Source organism: Myiozetetes cayanensis, unplaced genomic scaffold (assembly GCF_022539395.1).
Source record: "Myiozetetes cayanensis isolate MyiCay16 unplaced genomic scaffold, myiCay2020 scf5-8, whole genome shotgun sequence".
Taxonomy (NCBI): Eukaryota; Metazoa; Chordata; class Aves; order Passeriformes; family Tyrannidae; genus Myiozetetes; species Myiozetetes cayanensis.
This window is the reverse complement of record NW_026087742.1, coordinates 29,080,731-29,099,388: the sequence shown is the minus strand read 5'-3', so window position 1 is coordinate 29,099,388 and position 18,658 is coordinate 29,080,731. Positions and strand designations below refer to the sequence as shown.

Here is an 18,658-nt window from a genome sequence, read left to right as displayed (position 1 = left end):
CATTACAACTAATGCAAGCAGCTTCCTTTGATATGTGACTGCCCTGTTTGCACAACAACCACCAGCCAGCTGAGCATTAGCACTGTAAACTCAGGTTGTTCCGGGAAGCTTTATGCAATATTGCTCATTAGTAACTCAGTGGGAAAAGACTGTAGCTCCAACAGCATCCAGGGCAGGCTTTTTTGTGTCCCAAATTGGTCATCAGAAAGCTTTTGGGAAAGTTGGGTAGGGAAGCTGGTTAGGCATGAGTAGTTTAGCGCTTCACATATGCTGATGGAAAAAATTTTCATATGACTGAATCATTAGCTACACAGTTGCAGGAATGTATTATATCATGAAAAGTGAAATGGATAGAATCTGGCTTTCAACAGGCACACAGTTATTTGTACACCACGTTACTATAGTAGTTCTCATTTCCTTCCCATACCCTTTGCCACTGAAATAACATTGGGACCACTCTGCATTGCCTAATATCTTTTTCAGTGCCCCTAGCACTCTTTCATGTTCCTAATTACTCCTACAGTATACTCAGCTTCCTCTTCCCGTTTATCACCTGTTTGGCTGAGGAAGACAAATGGGAAGTGAAATTGCCTGTTACATCCCTGAGGTTGCAGTTACACACTGCTGTTGATTGGCTGCCTTATTTTGTTTCAGGTTGGCTTTTTTTTTCCATTTCCTTATTAAGAGTGTGAATGCAGTGCCAAATTACCATAGATATTTAGTTGCCTTGGTAGTATTACCAAGATTTTAGCCAGCACATCATGGAAATTGATTCTTCCCCTCTATTTAGCAGATGAAGTTCTGCATCCAGGTTTAGCTCCTCAGTACAAGAAAGGCATTAATAGACCGGAGGGAGTCCAATGGGAGGTCACTGGGATGTTCAGGGACTGGAACAAACCTACAGAAAAAGACAGTCTCATTTAGTTCAGCCTGGAGAAACAAAGGCTTGTGGGGACATGATTTTAGTCTTCCACAGTGTAAAGTGGGATTATAGAGAAGAAGGAAACATTATTGCCAGGATTGCACAGTGAAAGGGCAAGAGAAAATGGACACAGGTTATAATATGCGAAATTCTGAGTTAAGGGAAAAAATCTTCACAGCATGGATGGTTAAGCAGGGGAGCAGATGTCCAGGGATGATGTGGACTCTCCATTCCTGAAGATATTCAAAACATGACTGCTTAGAAGGAGAGATTGGACCACATAATGTCAGAAGGTCCTATTCTGTCTAAATTATTTTGTGATTCTATATCTTGATTATTCTGAAACTTGTTCTCAGTCATATTTACAAAAAATTCACCAACAGACTCACAAGTTGTTTAATGGGGGGAGCAGGAATGAGGGGGAAAAGCAGACTGACAGATGAATAAACAAATGAAGTAATGTTATCAGATTCCTTTCCTTAGAGATATGATTGTCCTGACCACTGGCAAAAATGACAGACAACTAGCCAACACCACTCCTTGCTTAATGTTAGTGTCTGCAGTAAGAAATTGAGATTACATTTAGGAGCTTCCTTTAGTGCCATTCTGAATGCAGGTACAGCTGTGTTCTAATTGATGCTGTATTTTTAATGAGGACCCCATGCAGACACAGAATAGCACTGTGTTATGGTTATTTCTGTTGTATTTGGTTATATGGTTATTGCTGTGATATCTATCTGCTGGAGATTTCTGCAGAATAACGAAACACTTAGGCAATGGCAAATACTGACAAGTTGAAACATTAAGGAACATTCAGCCAGTGGCATGACAATCAAAGAGGTAAGCTTCAATGAAACAATCATATGGGCAGGAACCGGTTTGGCTGGCAATACCTCACAAAGCTATGTGAAATACGAGAGCTTTCCAAAGCTATTGTTTGAGAGTCCAAGGAGTGTGAGAACAGACAGTAGGGAGGAAAATGAACGTATGCAAATTTTATGTAGATGTCTTTTGTGAGAGTGTGATTGAAGCCATGGAGGAGGAGCACTGTTTCAGGCCAATTTAAAAGCCAGAGACAAGCTGTCAACTTGAGATCAGTCTCTCTCCTTTCTTCACAGGTAGAGATGTGGTCAAGGATTTTTCTGGGTATTCTGTCTTTGAACTGGTTTACCATAGTGTCTTCTGAAACGTAAGTGATCATACATTCTGTGTTTTTATGATAACATATTTTATTATATTTCCCACAAGTTTATTTCTTCTGGGACACTGCTATAATAAACAGGGTGTTGAGAACTAGTTGCTTAAATTTGTCTGAAATGGAAGCAGATGACAGTGAAGGACGGTTTGGAATGATGCTCTCCATCATTCTATGAGGGAGACTGCTATGAAATTTAATTTGAATGACAAAAACCTGAAACTGAAGTAGACAAAGTCTGATGTGCATGGGTAAAGTGGGAAGGAGATTCAAGACTAGACTAGCAAGTAATACTAATGATCAGGATTGATATAATCAGCAGCACAGAGGGAGCATGGTGTATGAGGAGGTGCCAGAGGCCAGGTAATGCCTAGTGGTAGAGACTACGTTGAATGGCAATCCTAGTATTATTAGTATCAGTATTTATATTAGCACTGTCAATGTCCTTGTCTTTATACAAACAGAAGATTTCAGCCGCAATTTTCAAAAATGCACCAACATTAGAGCTTAAATCCCCTTCTCAAAAGTTCTAAATGAAAACACTGTGAAAGAGAGCTTAGCTTTCTCAGACACACTGTTAATTTTATTAATTTTACTCTTGGTCTTTGTATTTCATGCAGCTTGAACTAGGCAAGTGAAAATAACAATAAAGGCAATATGAGCTAGCAAAGCTGTGGGAGAGAAAAAAGGAAAGGATCAGATTAGAATGAAAAGATTGTGTGATTCATGTTGTGCTAGAGAAGTTAATTCTGTCATACATTGTTAGGAAAGACCAGTTTGGTGGACAGCAGCAGAACTTTAGACAAGTATAGCAAATATGAAGGAATGCTTTTCAGAGGAAGAAGTCTGGGAAAGAAGGCTCTCTTAATTATAGAGAGCAGTATAAATTAAAAAGTTCAATAGAAGAAAGAAACAAAGGAAAGAACACAGGGAGAAACGTGGAAACAGAGGCATGGAACACAATAGAGCTTACAGGTTAGATTGAGCATTCTCTGGAATATTCTGTGAAATGGAAAAGCTGGATCATTTCTTGTGCATTATGTGGACTGACTTATGTCAGTTCTCATCTGAGAGATATCCAGAGAAAAAGGAATTTAAAAATTGTTGCAGCAGGTAACTAGTATTTTTGTCATTGATTGCAAGAAGAAACTGAATATCACTCCTCCTTATGGGATGTTATAGAGGTTTAAGTACACATGGGAGGATAAATGCAGATATGCTTGTCAGGTGTTTAGTAATCAGAGCTATGTAATTATATGGAATGGAAAGACGCAGTATCATGCTAGATAAGACACTCCATAGAATGATACCAGTCTCTCAGCTCAGAAAGAAATGTGAGGGGTTAAAAAGTTGACATTTGTACTACTTTAGCATATTATTTAAAATTCATCAAAAGAAATGGAGATCCTTCCACCAATTTGAGCAAACTTCGGACCATGTCTTCTTTCACACCTTTCAGTGGTATTTTCCTCACCTGTTTGCTCTGACTTTCCTCCATGACTGCACTCTCTGATTTGGTCTTGTCATCTTACAGACAGTATGTGCTGCTGGTCCCATCAGTTGTGCGGAGCGACTCTCCACAGACTGCTTGTGTGCAGTTCCACAACCTCACTGAGCCTCTCTCCATGAATGTTGTCCTGGAATATGGCGGTATCCAAAAGACTCTCTTTGAGGAATCCGTGACAAAGAATGATTTCTTCAAGTGTGGTGAATTCAAGGTATTTTCTCTTTTGAAACTACTAAAGAAGGTGTAGAAGCTGGAAATACTTCTGATTGTGACTATCCTTGTCAATGAAAGAAAGAATATGAAGTATATAAAAAAATAAACTGCTGTAAAGACTCAGCAAAATAAGCAAAAAAAAAAAAAAAAAAAAAGACATATGGATTGTAGGAGCAAGGTAGGAAAAAACTTTCCATTTTCATTCACAGAGTGAACAGAAAAAAGCTTTAGATTGTATCACAGCTGCATGCTCCATTTGGGACTGTCTAAGTGTCAAGTTGGAGAACCCAGATTGGGTGATGCTCATTCCCTTTCTTGTGACCCTGCAACATCTATGCAGACAAGACAAAAAAGTCCCAAGGTTAGGTCTTTCTGAACACAGCAGGAGAAAACACTTCAAAATTGAAGTATATGGCTGTGAAACACACAGGACAGAGAATAGCTACAAATCTTAGTACCTGGTGACAGATTATGGGACTTCCACAGCAGAAATTATCTCACTGTCCATGATGGGGCTTCTCATGACTCTGTATAAAGTATTTTTGACTCAACTGACTGTCAGTATCTTACTCAATAAGCCTGGGAATTAGGGAACATCAACATATCTTGTTTATCACCTTTTCTCTGGGATTTTGTTCCTCTCCAGGTCCCACCTGCTACTTCTGATCCTCTGGCATTCATTTCCTTCTCTGCCAAAGGCACCACAGTCGACTTAGATGAGAGAAGATCAGTGGCAATTCAGAATGTGGATAATGCTGTCTTCATCCAGACGGACAAACCCATCTACAAACCAGGGCAAACAGGTGGATGATTAGTTTGAGTCAGCTAGAGAAGTGAGAACTTGAGTGCAAGGGCGGGTCTAGGACAACAAAAACTTCCTCTTGAGGAATAAAAGACCTCAACTGATGTTGGCATCACCAGAAGTTAGTGAAAAATAAAACCAGTTTACAAAATTGCCACAAATTAGTAGAGATCATGTATTTTTACTGAGTTAATTTCATTTACAGGATCTTGAGTTCTGTCAGGTTTACTTGAGGCCAGTCACATAAAAAATATCCTTAAAATATAGAAAATAATAGGCTAAGTTTGAAACTAATAAAATTAATATAAAAATTAAGTAAGCACCTAATTTCCTGTCAACAGCTCTTTCTGCTTAACTGCTGATCTATTACAAAGTGCTGATTCTGTCACAGTATTTAAGTGACAGTACTAGCTGTAGTTTAGTTAGCTATCTCTCTAGCATAATTATACTTCAATGCTGCACAGAGTTTACTGGGTAAACTTTGTTTCAGTTGTATATTCAAAGTCATTTATCACTACTGATAAAGCAAATTATGGAAACATCTGGATGTGGCAGCTGGGGATATGGTTTAGGGGTGATTATGGTGGTGCTGGGTTCATGGTGAGACTAGACAACCTTTGAAGTCTCTTCTGACCTTGACAATTCTGTGATCCTTTTTTGTTCTATGTCTTTTTCAGTGTTGTTCCGTGTAGTCACTTTAGATACCCAGTTCAGACCTGTTCAGGAGACAGTAAGTATGACTGATAATCAAGACTTTTCAATCACCCTTTTGAGGTACCTGTTCACTGAGACTCTATCCCTTAGAAACTGAATAAGAAGAGCATGGGATAGGCCTCCTGGTATTTTTTGAGAACAGTTTTAACTTCTTAGCTTCACACTCCATCCTTTCCCTGCCTTCAGAGAGGGCAAAGGGTCTGAAAGCACTTCTGGAAATCTCTCACAGTACACAGGTTTTGTAGTCACTTTACCTGCCCCATGTATGTAGAAAAAAAAATGGATGTTTTTATAGAAAAGATAAATTCCAAACCGGTTATCCTCTTGAAACTACAGACGTGGGTTCCCAGTTATTTCCTGGGCTCAGTCTTCTCTAACCAGAGAAAGCCATTCAGACCCTTCTTTATGTTCTAGTATTTCTCTGTCTCCTCAGTGAATTTCTTGATGTTTTGATAATTTTTTTTTCTCTTCCTTTTTTTCCTCCTCCAGTATCCCAGAATCATCATCGAGGTAAGAAATGCCACTCGTTGCCTTGGAAAGAATGCTTCGTCATTCCCCATGCAGTCAATAACTGAGGGAAGCTCATCCACAGCACTCTGTTGAAAGCCAATGGACTTGGAGTTGAACAGTGGCAGTATCCATTATCAAGCACTACAGGAGAAGAAGTTAGCACAACTGGAGCTGTTAGTCAGAAGCAGCGTGGGACTGTTGTTGTGTCTTTCATTAGAATTCAAACTAGAGCGTTCAGTCCAGTCTTACTTTGGTAGGACTACAGTAAATGGAGTGGTGAAATAGCCTCATTTTCATACAGGCATAAGAATAATGACTTTCTGCCACATTCTGCTAGGAACAGGCTTACAAGGAATCAGTCTTCTGCCACTTTTCACATCACTAGATCTCAAAGTGCTTTCTGAAGGTGACTGGTGTAATATTCCTGTTTCACGGAAGGAGTTGAGTCAGAAAGATTTGTGCCAGAAGAGTCACAAATAAGCAACCTGTGTCCCAATCAGGAAGTATTTCTGGATGATCTGAGATCATCTGTCAGTGTAGCTGATTCCCAGTTAAACCTAGGGTTGTTTAATCCAGAAGTGGAGATGGAAAATTAATGGGAAGTCAGAGCACATGTCATCAGCCCCTAATCACATTCAACCTGTGATGCACTTAGCCAATATATCAGGAGACAACACTTGAACGAAGGCAAGAAGACAAGAAACAGGGTAACAAAGGTTTGGCTACATCTCTTTCTTCTACTCTCCAGGATCCAGAGCAAAACAAGATCTTCCAGTGGTTGGAGGTAGCATCTAAGCAAGGAATTGTCCAGCTCTCCTTTCCACTAATCGCAGAGCCTATTCTGGGGTCTTATGACATCACTGTGGAGACAAAGTCAGGTGAAAAAGAGTATCACTCCTTCAGAGTGGAGGAATATGGTAAGTAAAGGCTTACAAACTACCCTGTGCTAGCAATAAGGCTGACTCTGCCTAAGTCAGACAAGACCTACTAGTGCAAAGTTTAGGCCCTTTGAATTCTCCACTTCGTGTCTGGAAAAGAAAGACATGGAGAGAACTGGGTGGTCAAAGTGAAGGCAGATCGGCATTTCATTTTTAAAAGAAATCTGAGAAAGGCAGTATTTCTCAGTGATTAAATTAAGAAGTCTAATTCTTTTTTGGTCTTGGCACAAAGTTGCTGTGTGACTCCAGGATCCACATCCTATCACTCAGGCCTTACACTCCTCATCTGTTCAGAGGCAAAATGAAAGTCAGGTCTGTCCTCTTTTGTGGAGGCCATCTCTACATGAAGAGCACTATGCAGCAGAAATCTGAAGATATCTAAACATTTTACAGGACAGGTACCAGTTTGTTACTGGGGGAGGCTGGGTAGCCAGTGGAAGTGCAAGATAAAAAGCAGTGGGTAGTGTGGGTGCCAAAGCCCTTATAGTGATCCTGTAATAGACCATATCAGGGAGTTGCCAAATTCACTTTGATCTTACAAGTTTTCTCATCTTACAGTGGCTGGTTTTCCTTAGTAGTCCCCAAAGAAAGCTTGGACAACTCCCAGTTGTGTGGTTTTTTTGTAAGGGCATTAAAGCAGCTATCCTGTTTACCCTCCAGAGTGCTTTCACACCTTCCAGTCTCCTGTGTACAGGTGCAAAAGAAAAGGGCCTTTTCCAGATATATTGTCTAGTATTGCTGGTGCATGGGATAAAAGATAAGCTGAAGAGAGGCAATGTCAGTGATGTGTTTAATGTTCCACTTAATCTGTTGCATTTCTCCTTCACTGGGGCTGGATTGCATAATAACTTTTGTTCTCCAGGGCTTAAGTAGTTTGAGACATCAGCATTACTCCCACCCTTTTCTTTAAGAAAAGAGATTAAAGTGATTTATCACAGTTTTTACTGTGTCTATTATAATTATTAGTATGGTTATTATTTAATTTTAAAGAAGTTACTCCTCTTACCACTGAAGGTTATTTTTTCTACTGTATTTTCAACTGTAATATCCTACAGTTCCTAGTTAGACTCTTCTTTGAACTATTTCCTCTCCCTTTTTGGTGAAAATGTCTTTGGCAACAGTTTTTTTGCTGTCTTACACACACACACACACCTGCCTATGGCATGCAATTGCTGATTAGTCATATTCATATTGCGTTCTCAGTACTGCCAAAATTTAAAGTGACAACAGCTGGGCCAAAGAGGATTTCTTTCTTCGATGAAGAAGTCAGTGTGAACGTTTGTGCTTCGTAAGTATCTGAAGACAATACATTGGTGCACAACAACCTTGAGATAGAGGATAGTGTGCTCTGCTGGGAAACAGATCCTGCTGCCAACTGAGAGCATGGATTAGAGCAATTCCTTTAGCTATGACTGCTGTGATGTAAAATATGATAACTCTTCTCCTGCTACATAGCAGAATTAGAACTGAGTTTGTGTGCATCCAAATCAAACATTACGTACTTGCCAACTGTTGTTTATATTAATACAGAAAAGGAGAGTCTATCATTAAAACTGCTGGCTGAAACTGCCAAAATGCAGGGTGCTATGAGCTAATAGGGTGAATAGGGGTCTTTCTGCAATATGACCTGCTTTGTGTAAGGCATTAGTGAGAAACAGCAAAGCAGCAGGGAATGATATCCCAACCCTGAGTGCAGCACCACATTCCAGCTTCAGACCTTGAAGAATGACTACGCAAAGACAACAGCAAAGCAGGCTTTTTTTAACAAGATGTCAAAAACAGCCTAAAAATAGTGGAAGGGAATTCTGCTAGGGCTAGCAGGTCCTAATTCCCAACTACTCTTCTGTCTGTGGTCCAGGCAATACTGAGGGGTTTAGAATCTGCAGTGCTGTGCAATTTTTGCAGGTTTCATGCTAAATCCACGATTGAATTCTTGTGTCTCATCTTCTCCTAGGTACACTTACGGCCAACCTGTACAAGGGAATGCCCAAATCAATGTGTGCCAGCAGCACTTTTATGGTCCACGGTGTGATCAAAACCAGAAGAAAACCTGTGAAGCTGTTACTGGACTGGTATGATACATGACAAGTCTGTTCTTTCCAGTCAACTTTCCTCCCTAATATGTAGCACAGTATTTCATTTCATTTACAGGGGAACACCAGAGAGACAATCTCAGAAGTGTGTTTTTCCTCATCGCTTCACAGGCAATGCTGAAAGACTATGACTTTGATTTTCCCCTCAGAAAGAGTCAGTAGGAGGGAGGGAAACATGAAACTGTAAATTTGTGATCATTCCTAAAATATTGGAACTGTGTTCTTACCAAATCTAATCAGCAGACCTCTACTAGGAGTCTTTGAGGGCACTTAATGTTAAACAAATTATTAATTTTTCCACTAGCTCAGACTCAAAGTGCTGTGGTCATACAACACAGACATCACACAAGATGGGTTTAACAAGGAACATGAGCATAGAGAAGACATGGGGGATAAGGAGAGAAGTTTCCATGTGCTGGAGTAAATGGTATTGAAACAGTGATCTGGAAAGGGAGATGGGGAGTGAGAAATGTAGGGTAGGAGGGGAGTTCTTTGGAGTCCCACTAACACAGATTCAGGAGCAATTTTCCAAATCTTGAGAAAAATGGTATTTCCCCTTTTGCTACTTTTTCAGCTGGGGAAGGATGGCTGCCTCAACACTGTCATCTCCATCAAAAAATTCCAGCTTTACCGCAGCTATGCCAGGATGTATGCCAGCCTCAACATAGAAAGCATCGTCACTGAAAATGGGACAGGTAACACCAAGTGCAGGTTGGGAGTAGCCGATTAAAGCTAATACATGGAAATTCCTGAAAGGAATCCCCTGGATCACAATCTGTGTGGCAAATAATGAACAATCATAATTTTCTTTATGTAGCTCTCCCTCCTGAGCATCACCACTCCTACAGCTTATCAAAAGGAGCAGCTTTCTTCCCATGACTGATTTCTGTTTCCTCTTCTCTACACTGGGTGTGCCTCACAGGTATCCAGATGAAGGGCTATGACCATGTTACAGTCAATAATGAAAATGACGTAGTGCTCTTCAAGAATATGGATTCCTATTACAAGAGGGGAATTCCATACTATGGTGAGGTGAGTGCCTAAGAGGATACATTTAGACCAAAACCCCCGGAGGTCCAGCATGATGATCTGCATGTGCTCCATGTTGTCCCCTAACTTTGTGCTGTCAGCTTCCCATAATAATGCTGGTAACAAGGACTGCATAGTTCCTTTGTTACATTAAATACTCCTAGAGAAAAAAAATAAAATTATATCATACCTGGAGTGTTAGGGTCCCACTTCTGCCATAGTCAAAGGATGCCTAAAAGGCAATTAAGTGAAAGGTCATATGAATGGGGAAGAGGAGTCTTTAAGAAAATGCTTCTACAATAGCTCTGCTTAAACTGAAGGTAGAATTTACCCTGTGTTGCACCACACAATCCCAGGGATGTTTACTTAAAGCAGTAGAGATATTGGAGCGCATTCTGACTTCTTTGTGACCTACACATGAAGGATAAACCCAGGTACAAAAAGGAAGATGACCTGTACAGCATCATCTGGACATGCATCTCTGGAGACAATGGGTATGCAGAGATGCATAGGAGCTTAAAGATGCTGCTGTGATCCACAGGTTACCTTGGCCATGAAGTCATCTGGTTGCTTTATGTTTGTTAATCAATGTTCTCCAAAGAATATTCCTCCTCCTTCTGTGACATTATTTTGTTCTGCACTGATGGGAATTACCTGCCTTTGCCTGTCAAAGAACTGCTCCCTCAAAATACTGAGGAGTGTTTGCCTCTTCAATACATTTCACTCTTGATTTCTACGACCTGCAATTGTCCTCAGTGCTTAAGTGAGCATCCTCTAGTAAGCAGAGTATTTCTTCGCTGTTGTTGTTAGGTTTGAATTTTTTTCTGAATCCTTTGGGTATTTTTTTTTTGTTCAGGTCACTGTGACAAATATGAAGGGTGAGCCTATTGCCAACAAGACTGTCCTACTGGAGCTCAATGAAGAATATCTGGCCAACTATACCACTAACAAAAATGGCACTGCTGCTTTTTCCATTGACACATCCAACTTCTTTGATCGCAGTTTTAAGCTGGCAGTAAGTAAATACAGGCTACAGTCTAATTCATAAAGAAAATACTTTGTTGAAGAGAGGGATTAGAAGCAATCTGTGTGAAATGAATGTGAGAAAACACCAGAAATACTAGTGTCTGAGAAGAGACTGTCTGTACCCCAGCCATGGTTTTGGGTTGTAGTGATCTTCAGCACCTCCCTGCTTTTCCCTCCCACCAGAAACTCTTTCTGTGTTCATCTCCCTTCTCTTCATTCTCTGAGATAGAGAACCTTCCTCCGAGACTTCACTGCCTTCCCCATCCAGCCTGAATGCACACCATCTTTTTACTGCTGCTGCCTGCTCCCCTGCATTTCTGCTGGCAGAAACTCATGCCTGTTGCCATCACATGGTCTTCTCGTGTTGTCGTGCCTTTGCTCCGGTATGATGGAAAGAGCTGAGAAAAAGCAGATTGTTTGAGAACAGTGCCATTCTAATTCACAGTAAATCCTAGCAGTTCATGCAACTGGTCCCAAGCCTGAAAGAATCTGAAATAGCCTCCCTACTGCAATAGGCTGCTCTGCACTGGTGAAGCACAAATTTTTCACGCCAGCTCTTGCTCTTGGCTTAAAAAGTCCAAAAGAATCAGCTTCCCAACAGAGTATTTTAGAGGAAAGGTGCCTTTGCCTTTCAACCGCCTTGCATTTTTTTTTTTTCCACACTGTCAATTTTCCATGTATGATTCTTCTATTTCACAGGTCAGACAGGCACCAGATGACTGTGCAGACTTTATCTGGGGGAGTTATAGGGAGCCCCAAGCCTCATTCTTGGTCCGGCGTTTCTACTCACGGACCAACAGCTTTTTGAGAATTGAGCCAGTGCCGGAGAAGCTCAGCTGTGGCCAGCAGAGAACAATCAACATTCACTACGTCCTGAACAGAGAGGGCTACGGCAATGCCACGCACACAAACTTCTACTATGTAGTGAGTGCTAATGTGACTTCCAAAACATCTCTTTTCTTTCACCTTCTCTTGATCACCATATGAGGCAGAAATCTCCCAACTAGGCAGTGGTTAGAGATCATGGCTTGATCTCAAGGCCTCTGAGGCTTCTCACAACACTACTCAAAATCAGTGATTTCATTGTGGCAAGGAGAAGGTGCTTTTGATCCAGTTTCATGTGTTGTTTTTTTTTTTTTCCCAGGTGATGACAAAAGGAAAAATTACTCTCAGTGGCCAGAAGCAAGTCAGCATTTCTGGTGGTAAGTCCGAGACTGTATTACTACTCGTACTTCAGAGCATCATTCTGAGCACCAGAACATAATAAGTTTTGTAAGAAGTGATGAAAGCAGAGAACTGTAGATAAATCAGCTACTAGTTCCTAAATCCCATAACCTCTTACCATATGCAGTACCATTTGCATTTGCTGCAGCATCTATCTAAACCCCCATATCATAATCAAATTTATCTTGTTCATTGAAAGATGAAAATTTTATTGTGATCAAACACATGGAATGTAACTTCAATCTGTTTTATTTCTTGCCAAGGAGTATTTATGGTTTCAGAGTTATTCTGTGACATCCTAGCCTTCATCAATTAGAATAATAAAACTTTTTAAAGTTTGAAATAATGGATGTCCCATTTGACAGGGATATTTAGCAGTTAACTCTTGAAATTTATTGCATTTTCAGAAGTCTCCAAATACCCACAAATGACAGTAATCCCGACCTTCATTCTTTCATTGTTTAAAATAACTTTTCTTGCAGAACCTGTCTTATTTCCAGTCTTCAGTAGGTGGCTTAAGTAAGCCTCACTCGTCATATAGGACTTGTTTCATATTTACCATCTTTGGTCTTAAGCTTAATTTCCTTCCATGCATTAGTAGTTTTCACCCATGTAGATAAGAACTTCATATTTCTTAGTGTTAAGAGAACTGCCCTTTAACTCAGGAGACTGGTCTATTTTCTCTGGTGTTGGAAGTTCCAGGTTTGAGACTGAAAGACAATATTGTGCTCTTGTCATAACAATCATGCACAGGTTTCCATGTTCAACCTCTTCTCAGTTCAGACCTCTCTCTGCAAAGCACCTTGCTCTCAGAATCCTCTATATCTGTTGTTTTGCTGATAGGAGCTGTTCCTCAGCCACTGAGAGATGAATCTTCCAATATCCAATTTCCCTGGGTTTTATAGGTGCTAGTAGGTTATGAAGAAATATGTGGTCCTTCCACCAAAGGTGAGGTTTGCATAATCTCTTTTGCTGGCTTGTCTTCCTCTGGTCTGTGTTCCTTCCACAGTTTCCAGAGGTACATTCTCCATCCCGCTGACTGTCACTGAGAAGCTTGCCCCCAGTGCCAGACTGCTGGTCTATACGGTGCATCCCCATGGAGAGGTAGTGGCTGACAGCTCTTGGATACACAGTGATGTATGCTTCAAAAACAAGGTGAAAACCTTCACTTTCCTATTAAGTGGTATATATATATATATATATACACACACATATAAGCTGCCTCTTTGCTGAGAGAACAGTTAGGAAATTACTCCACGAAGAGCCCTGCACAAGGGATGGCCTTTAGGAATGGAAAAGGTGCAGATGGGGCTGGAATCATGAAAAGCTGTCCCTGGAATTGACACATATGGTCAGACTCAGACAAAACAGTGGGGAGAGGGAGGTGGCTAGGGGATTATAGAGGTGGTGAATTTTTACAAACAGGGATTCAGAAGAGCATTCCAGCAGTAGGAGCTTTGCCCCACAGGAAATAGAATGTGTGCTGCTGAAAGGTGAGATTTAGATCTATATGCCAGTCTGATTCTCCTACTTACCATGTGGTTGTCTTGGATTTATTAATTTCCAGGTCCAGCTCAAGTTCTCTGAGAAGCAGGGTCTCCCAGGCTCTAAAGTTGGACTTCACCTTGAAGCTGCTGCCAACTCCTATTGTGCCCTGCAAGCAATTCAAAGCATCCTTCATCAGTCTGGGCAAGAGCTATCTGCTGAAAGTGTAAGCCACATACACAGTCCTGTGTTCTTTTGAACTAGGAACACCCGGAATAACATCCAGAGTTCCCACATGTGATCTCTCTGCTGCTGGCCGTTATTTTTTTTTTCCTTTGGAAACGAAACATCTGCAATGAAAGAAAAGTCTAATGCAGTTGTACATGTCAAAGACAGAAATTGATAGCAGAACATTGATTTTGGAAAGCATGGCAGTGTAACACATATCCCAAGAATATGGCTCATGTAAATCCTTGACAGCATATTTCCTTGCTGTGGAGTGACTATGTCAAAATTGAATTTTTACGGCTCAAATAGGCCTTGGGCTGAGAACAAAAGCCATAGATGCCACCCAGTATCCTGTAAAACTCCAGTCTCCTCTTGGCTTAACTCAAGAGTGTATCTCCATGCTTTTTGCTCAAGATCACTCCACAAAGCCATTTCAGTTCAGAAGGAGGAGGGTACAGTCCAGTCCTTCTTGTGTATCACCAGCCAAATTGCTTATTCCTCTCTAGGTAGGCATCAGTAGGCAAGCACACCAAAATCAACAGGATTGGTCAGGGACCACCACAGGCTTAGAATATATGTGATTTTGCACCTGCCTGAGACCTTCCTTGTGTTTACACTCCTCATTCTCACCTCCTAGGTGTACTACCAACTTAGTGTGCATGATTTATATGGCTATTACTACAATGGGCTCAACCTTGAAGATGTCAAACCAGAGGAGTGTACCCCAACCAAAACCATCTTTTTTGATGGCTTGTACTTTGAACCTGTGAATGTCAGTCGTGATGGCGATGTCTACAGCATTTTCAAGGTGTGTGGTCTCTGTGTCTCTTTAAGTGGGAGGTGTTCCAGAAGAATTTGTGTACATAAGCATTCAACTAATTAGCATTCAGCTTTCTCAGGTTGTAACTGCTAAGAGAAGGCAGCTGATATCTGAAACTGCCTAAGGTCTCGAATCACACAGTTTCTGCTTTCTTATCCCTATTGTTTACTAGAGAGGACTGAAAATCACTACTAGATACATTCACTGGGATCCTGCCTATGCTTCTTAGTAAACATGTTTTAGTAGACATTTCCTAAGCAGGATCATGGCCTTGGCTCACGACCTCAGACACTCCTTGTAAAGATTTGTGTCCGTGATTTAGGCCACTTGGTTCTGATATGCTTGATTCCATTTCCCACTGGTCCCATGGCCTAGGACATAAGGCTGACATCAGACCAATCACTGCTGCCCTTTATAGAACACAAGGTGTCACCGCTCCATAAAAAATACACAGAAGGTTGGAGAGGTAGAGTTATGACACTCAGGGCTGAAAGAATGAGATGGAATGGGATGGGATGTGGGAGGAGAGAGATGAGGTGAGGAAACCAGTGACAAGCACTGGTGGCTAGTGCATGCCCTGACTGACTTGACAAATTCTTTCACATTTAGGATATGGGTCTGAAAGTCTTCACCAACTCTGTGCTACAGAAGCCAGTTCTGTGCAATGAAGAAGTAGATGTAGAAGATTACCCTCACCTTTATGGTGGCCACGTCAATGTCAAGGCCTCAGGTAAAAGAAGGGGTTAATTCTGTGTCTTCATTCTCAGCCTACCTGCTCTTCAGAACTGTTGCCTGTATAAAATAACAGCCAGTATGCTGGGGTTTTTTGGGGGGAATAGGTCTACGTATCCCAGTTTGCATCCGGTAATCTCTTTCTGACAGTCCTTGCAGTAGAGTCAATTCTCTCTCACTTAGGTACACAGTGCATGTAGAAAAGACAGGGAGTACTGGGATGCTGCTTCTTTCATAAACTGATATTAGTTTTCCAGGGTTTTTCAGCTCAGAACCTTTCAGCAAATCATAATTCAATTATGTATTTAAAACAAAATGTCGATTCAGAAACATAATGGCAATTCCCAATGTCAAGACTTCACACAGCACTTAGCCAACTTAGCACATAGTCTCCAAAGCCTTTATAGGTCAGCAAGAATTATGATTATCTTTCTTCAAGTCAGATTGCTCAGAAAAAGAGCAAAAGTAGCAAAGTAGGTTGCCACAAGGGAAAGTTTTATTCAACACTAGGAAAAATTTCTTCCTCATGAGTGTTGTGGTACACTAGAAGGGGTTCTGTACACTAGAAGGGGTTCTACAGGAGGTTCTAGAGTCTCCATCACTGCTAGTCTTAAAAACCGAGCTGGACAAAGCCCTTAAACAACCTGATCTGACTTTGAAGCTAGTTCTACTTCAAGAAGATTGGACTAGAGAACTACAGGGATTGTTCCCAGCCTAGATTTCCTTCAGTGATTCTGTGGTTCTGTGATTGTAGGTCCACCAGAATGAGAAAGTATTGTTATTTCCATGATACAGCTATGAAATCTGAGGTACCTCCATGCTAAATTAGTTTTCAGGCATCACAAGCGAGCCTATGGAAAACTGGAGAGAGGATCTTTGTTCCTAAAATCAGACCTGTAGTATGATTATAAGAACAAAAGTACTTTTCTAATGTACTTGATAGTCAGTTGCAGTTTTAACTACTGAATGGGGTAAAAATTATTAAGTTTTCAGGAAGGTTTGTAAAGCATTATAAGCTTTGATGACAATATTGGCTACTGTTGCCCATTTGCAAATCAGAGAGCTACTGGTAGAGGATGGGGAGCACGCCTTTTTAACTGGATGATGAGACCTTTCAGTATGAAATGAAGTGAAATGTCTTATGAAATAGCTAATTTTTCTAGTTTTTTCCCATAGGAAAAGAGAATAGATAAGAAATTGTTTTTTCCCATACCCTTGATCTGTTAGAATTTTCCTTTTTTGTGGGGAAAAGAATGGAAAAAAGCTCAAACGGAATACTTAGTTTTCATTTTTATGGTGTCAAGTATGTCTGACCGAAGTTTAGATTCTTCTGTCCTGACCTCTCTAATATTGTACTTCTACCACAACCCCGCTTCTAGATGAGTCAAGGATTATTGGTGGGAGTGGTGTTAGCATTGTTCGGAAATTCTTCCCTGAGACCTGGATTTGGGATCTGGTTCACACTGAGTGAGTATGTTCATCTTCACTGCTTTTCTCCTGTGTGAATTTTTCAGTTAATTCATGCAGGTAAAATGGGTTCTGGGAAGAAACCATGGAACATGTGTTTGCTTTGTAGATGTGAGTCTACTTTTCTCATGTTGATCAGTGACCACTGCACTCCCAACCTTGTACAAAGTGACAAACCTGCTTGAACTATGAATGACAAATATTCTGTGCTCCATGCCCCATCTTTCTCTTGGGGAAAAATAAGGGCTAAGAGTAACAGAAAAATATTTGTTAAGGAGAGAGCAGGAGCGAAACTTGTTATTTTTCAACCAATTACTAATTCAGCAGCAGAAAACTCAGGTTATTTTGTTTTTCTTTCAGTCAATCACAGCATCTGAAATGAGAATATCTCTATCTTAACTATACCTACAGGCACTGTTCTAGACCATTAATCTAAATTTATTGGCTTTAATCTATGTGTTTGGGCACTCTGGTTTTTCAACAAATTGTATTTCTAAATTTAAAAAGTTGAGTATTTGAGTGCTTTTTAACATGTAGTTCACCAGCATCTTGATCTATACTTCAAGAATTAGAATTTTTTTAAAAAATATGGAGAAGTATCTTGCAGAAAGTGAGATGAAAACAGAAACATTAACTCCAGCAGAAAGCCCATTATATAATTTGTCTTGAAAAATTCCAAAGATCATTTGCCATCCTGTTCTTTTTTTCTCTCTTCAGTTCCAGAGGAGAGGTCAATACCATTTACACCATTCCTGACACCATCACAGAATGGGAAGCCAGCGCTTTCTGTGTGCATGATGACGCTGGGTTTGGCATCACCTCACCTGTTTCACTGACAGCATTCCAACCATTCTTTGTGGATCTCACCTTGCCATACTCTGTCATTCGAGGGGAAAAATTCAATTTAATAGCCAATGTCTTCAACTACCTCAACAAGTGTGTCCAGGTATATCAAGTTCCTTTTTACTTTCCATATGTTTGCCTGTTTCCCAGAGATCCCAGAATTCCCCTGCATAATACACCAGAAATGCAGATGTGTTTAACTTCCACTATATCCTCTCCCTAGTCCATTCCCTCTGTGGCTGGTTCATGAATAATGAGAACTTGCTCTTTATCTCTACATAACTTAGCTATTCTTTTTGCTCTTGAAGGAGGAACTTGAGCAGAGGGTATGGACATGTGCTTGCAAAACACAATAAATACTGAGTTATGCAACAGTCACTCAATAAGACAACTCAGCTGATGACCACAGACGTCTTATTGTAATTCTGTCAAAACCAGACACTGGCAGTGGGCAGAAAAGAGATGGGTCTGCCACTTCCTCTGAGAAATGTCTCATCCCTCTGTTCTGGTACAATCCCACAGATGTAGATGACAAATAGCTTCTTCAACAAGTCTCCCTTGCTCTGCAGCCTAACTTTAAGGGCAGTCCATTTAATTTGTAGTCTTGCTCCTTCTTTCTTTTCTCTCAGATCAGTGCCATACTGGCGAAGTCAAGTGATTACAAGGCAGAAATCCTTTCACCAGAGGGTAACACAGCAAGGGTGTGTGCCAATGAAAGAAAAACCTATATTTGGGCTGTTAGCCCCCACAAACTTGGTAAGATTGTCTTTTCGTCTTCTTGACATGTCCCTGTTTGATCTTTCTACTTCCACCTTTTAATGCAGCATCAATAATCCACAAGCAGGCTTTACTGGACAACTCCATTAGTTCCTCTACAAATTTAGAACTGGACTTCTGCTAAAGCTCCCTT

The 18,658-nt window shown here is 40.7% G+C and overlaps 1 protein-coding gene and 1 long non-coding RNA gene across 2 annotated transcripts in view; one reads left to right on the top strand and one right to left on the bottom strand.

Annotated features, from left to right (window-relative positions):
- The first annotated feature begins 2,046 nt into the window (after positions 1–2,046).
- Positions 2,047–18,658, top strand: part of LOC126649512 (ovostatin-like) — a 31,413-nt gene continuing 14,801 nt past the window's right edge. The window contains exons 1-20 of the mRNA XM_050333720.1: positions 2,047–2,111; positions 3,652–3,835; positions 4,484–4,640; positions 5,317–5,369; positions 5,843–5,863; positions 6,612–6,780; positions 8,005–8,089; positions 8,756–8,873; positions 9,469–9,589; positions 9,817–9,926; positions 10,780–10,938; positions 11,649–11,873; positions 12,094–12,151; positions 13,183–13,328; positions 13,741–13,884; positions 14,524–14,694; positions 15,316–15,436; positions 16,818–16,905; positions 17,623–17,851; positions 18,378–18,504. Of these exons, the coding sequence (XP_050189677.1) occupies positions 2,047–2,111; positions 3,652–3,835; positions 4,484–4,640; positions 5,317–5,369; positions 5,843–5,863; positions 6,612–6,780; positions 8,005–8,089; positions 8,756–8,873; positions 9,469–9,589; positions 9,817–9,926; positions 10,780–10,938; positions 11,649–11,873; positions 12,094–12,151; positions 13,183–13,328; positions 13,741–13,884; positions 14,524–14,694; positions 15,316–15,436; positions 16,818–16,905; positions 17,623–17,851; positions 18,378–18,504 (2,551 nt within the window). The remainder of the gene's footprint in view (positions 2,112–3,651; positions 3,836–4,483; positions 4,641–5,316; positions 5,370–5,842; positions 5,864–6,611; positions 6,781–8,004; positions 8,090–8,755; positions 8,874–9,468; positions 9,590–9,816; positions 9,927–10,779; positions 10,939–11,648; positions 11,874–12,093; positions 12,152–13,182; positions 13,329–13,740; positions 13,885–14,523; positions 14,695–15,315; positions 15,437–16,817; positions 16,906–17,622; positions 17,852–18,377; positions 18,505–18,658) is intronic.
- LOC126649518 (uncharacterized) lies at positions 4,074–13,827 on the bottom strand. The gene is made up of 3 exons (XR_007631064.1): positions 13,709–13,827; positions 4,455–4,620; positions 4,074–4,169 (listed from the first exon to the last, which is right to left on the bottom strand). It is a non-coding gene; the product is annotated as an uncharacterized LOC126649518 (long non-coding RNA).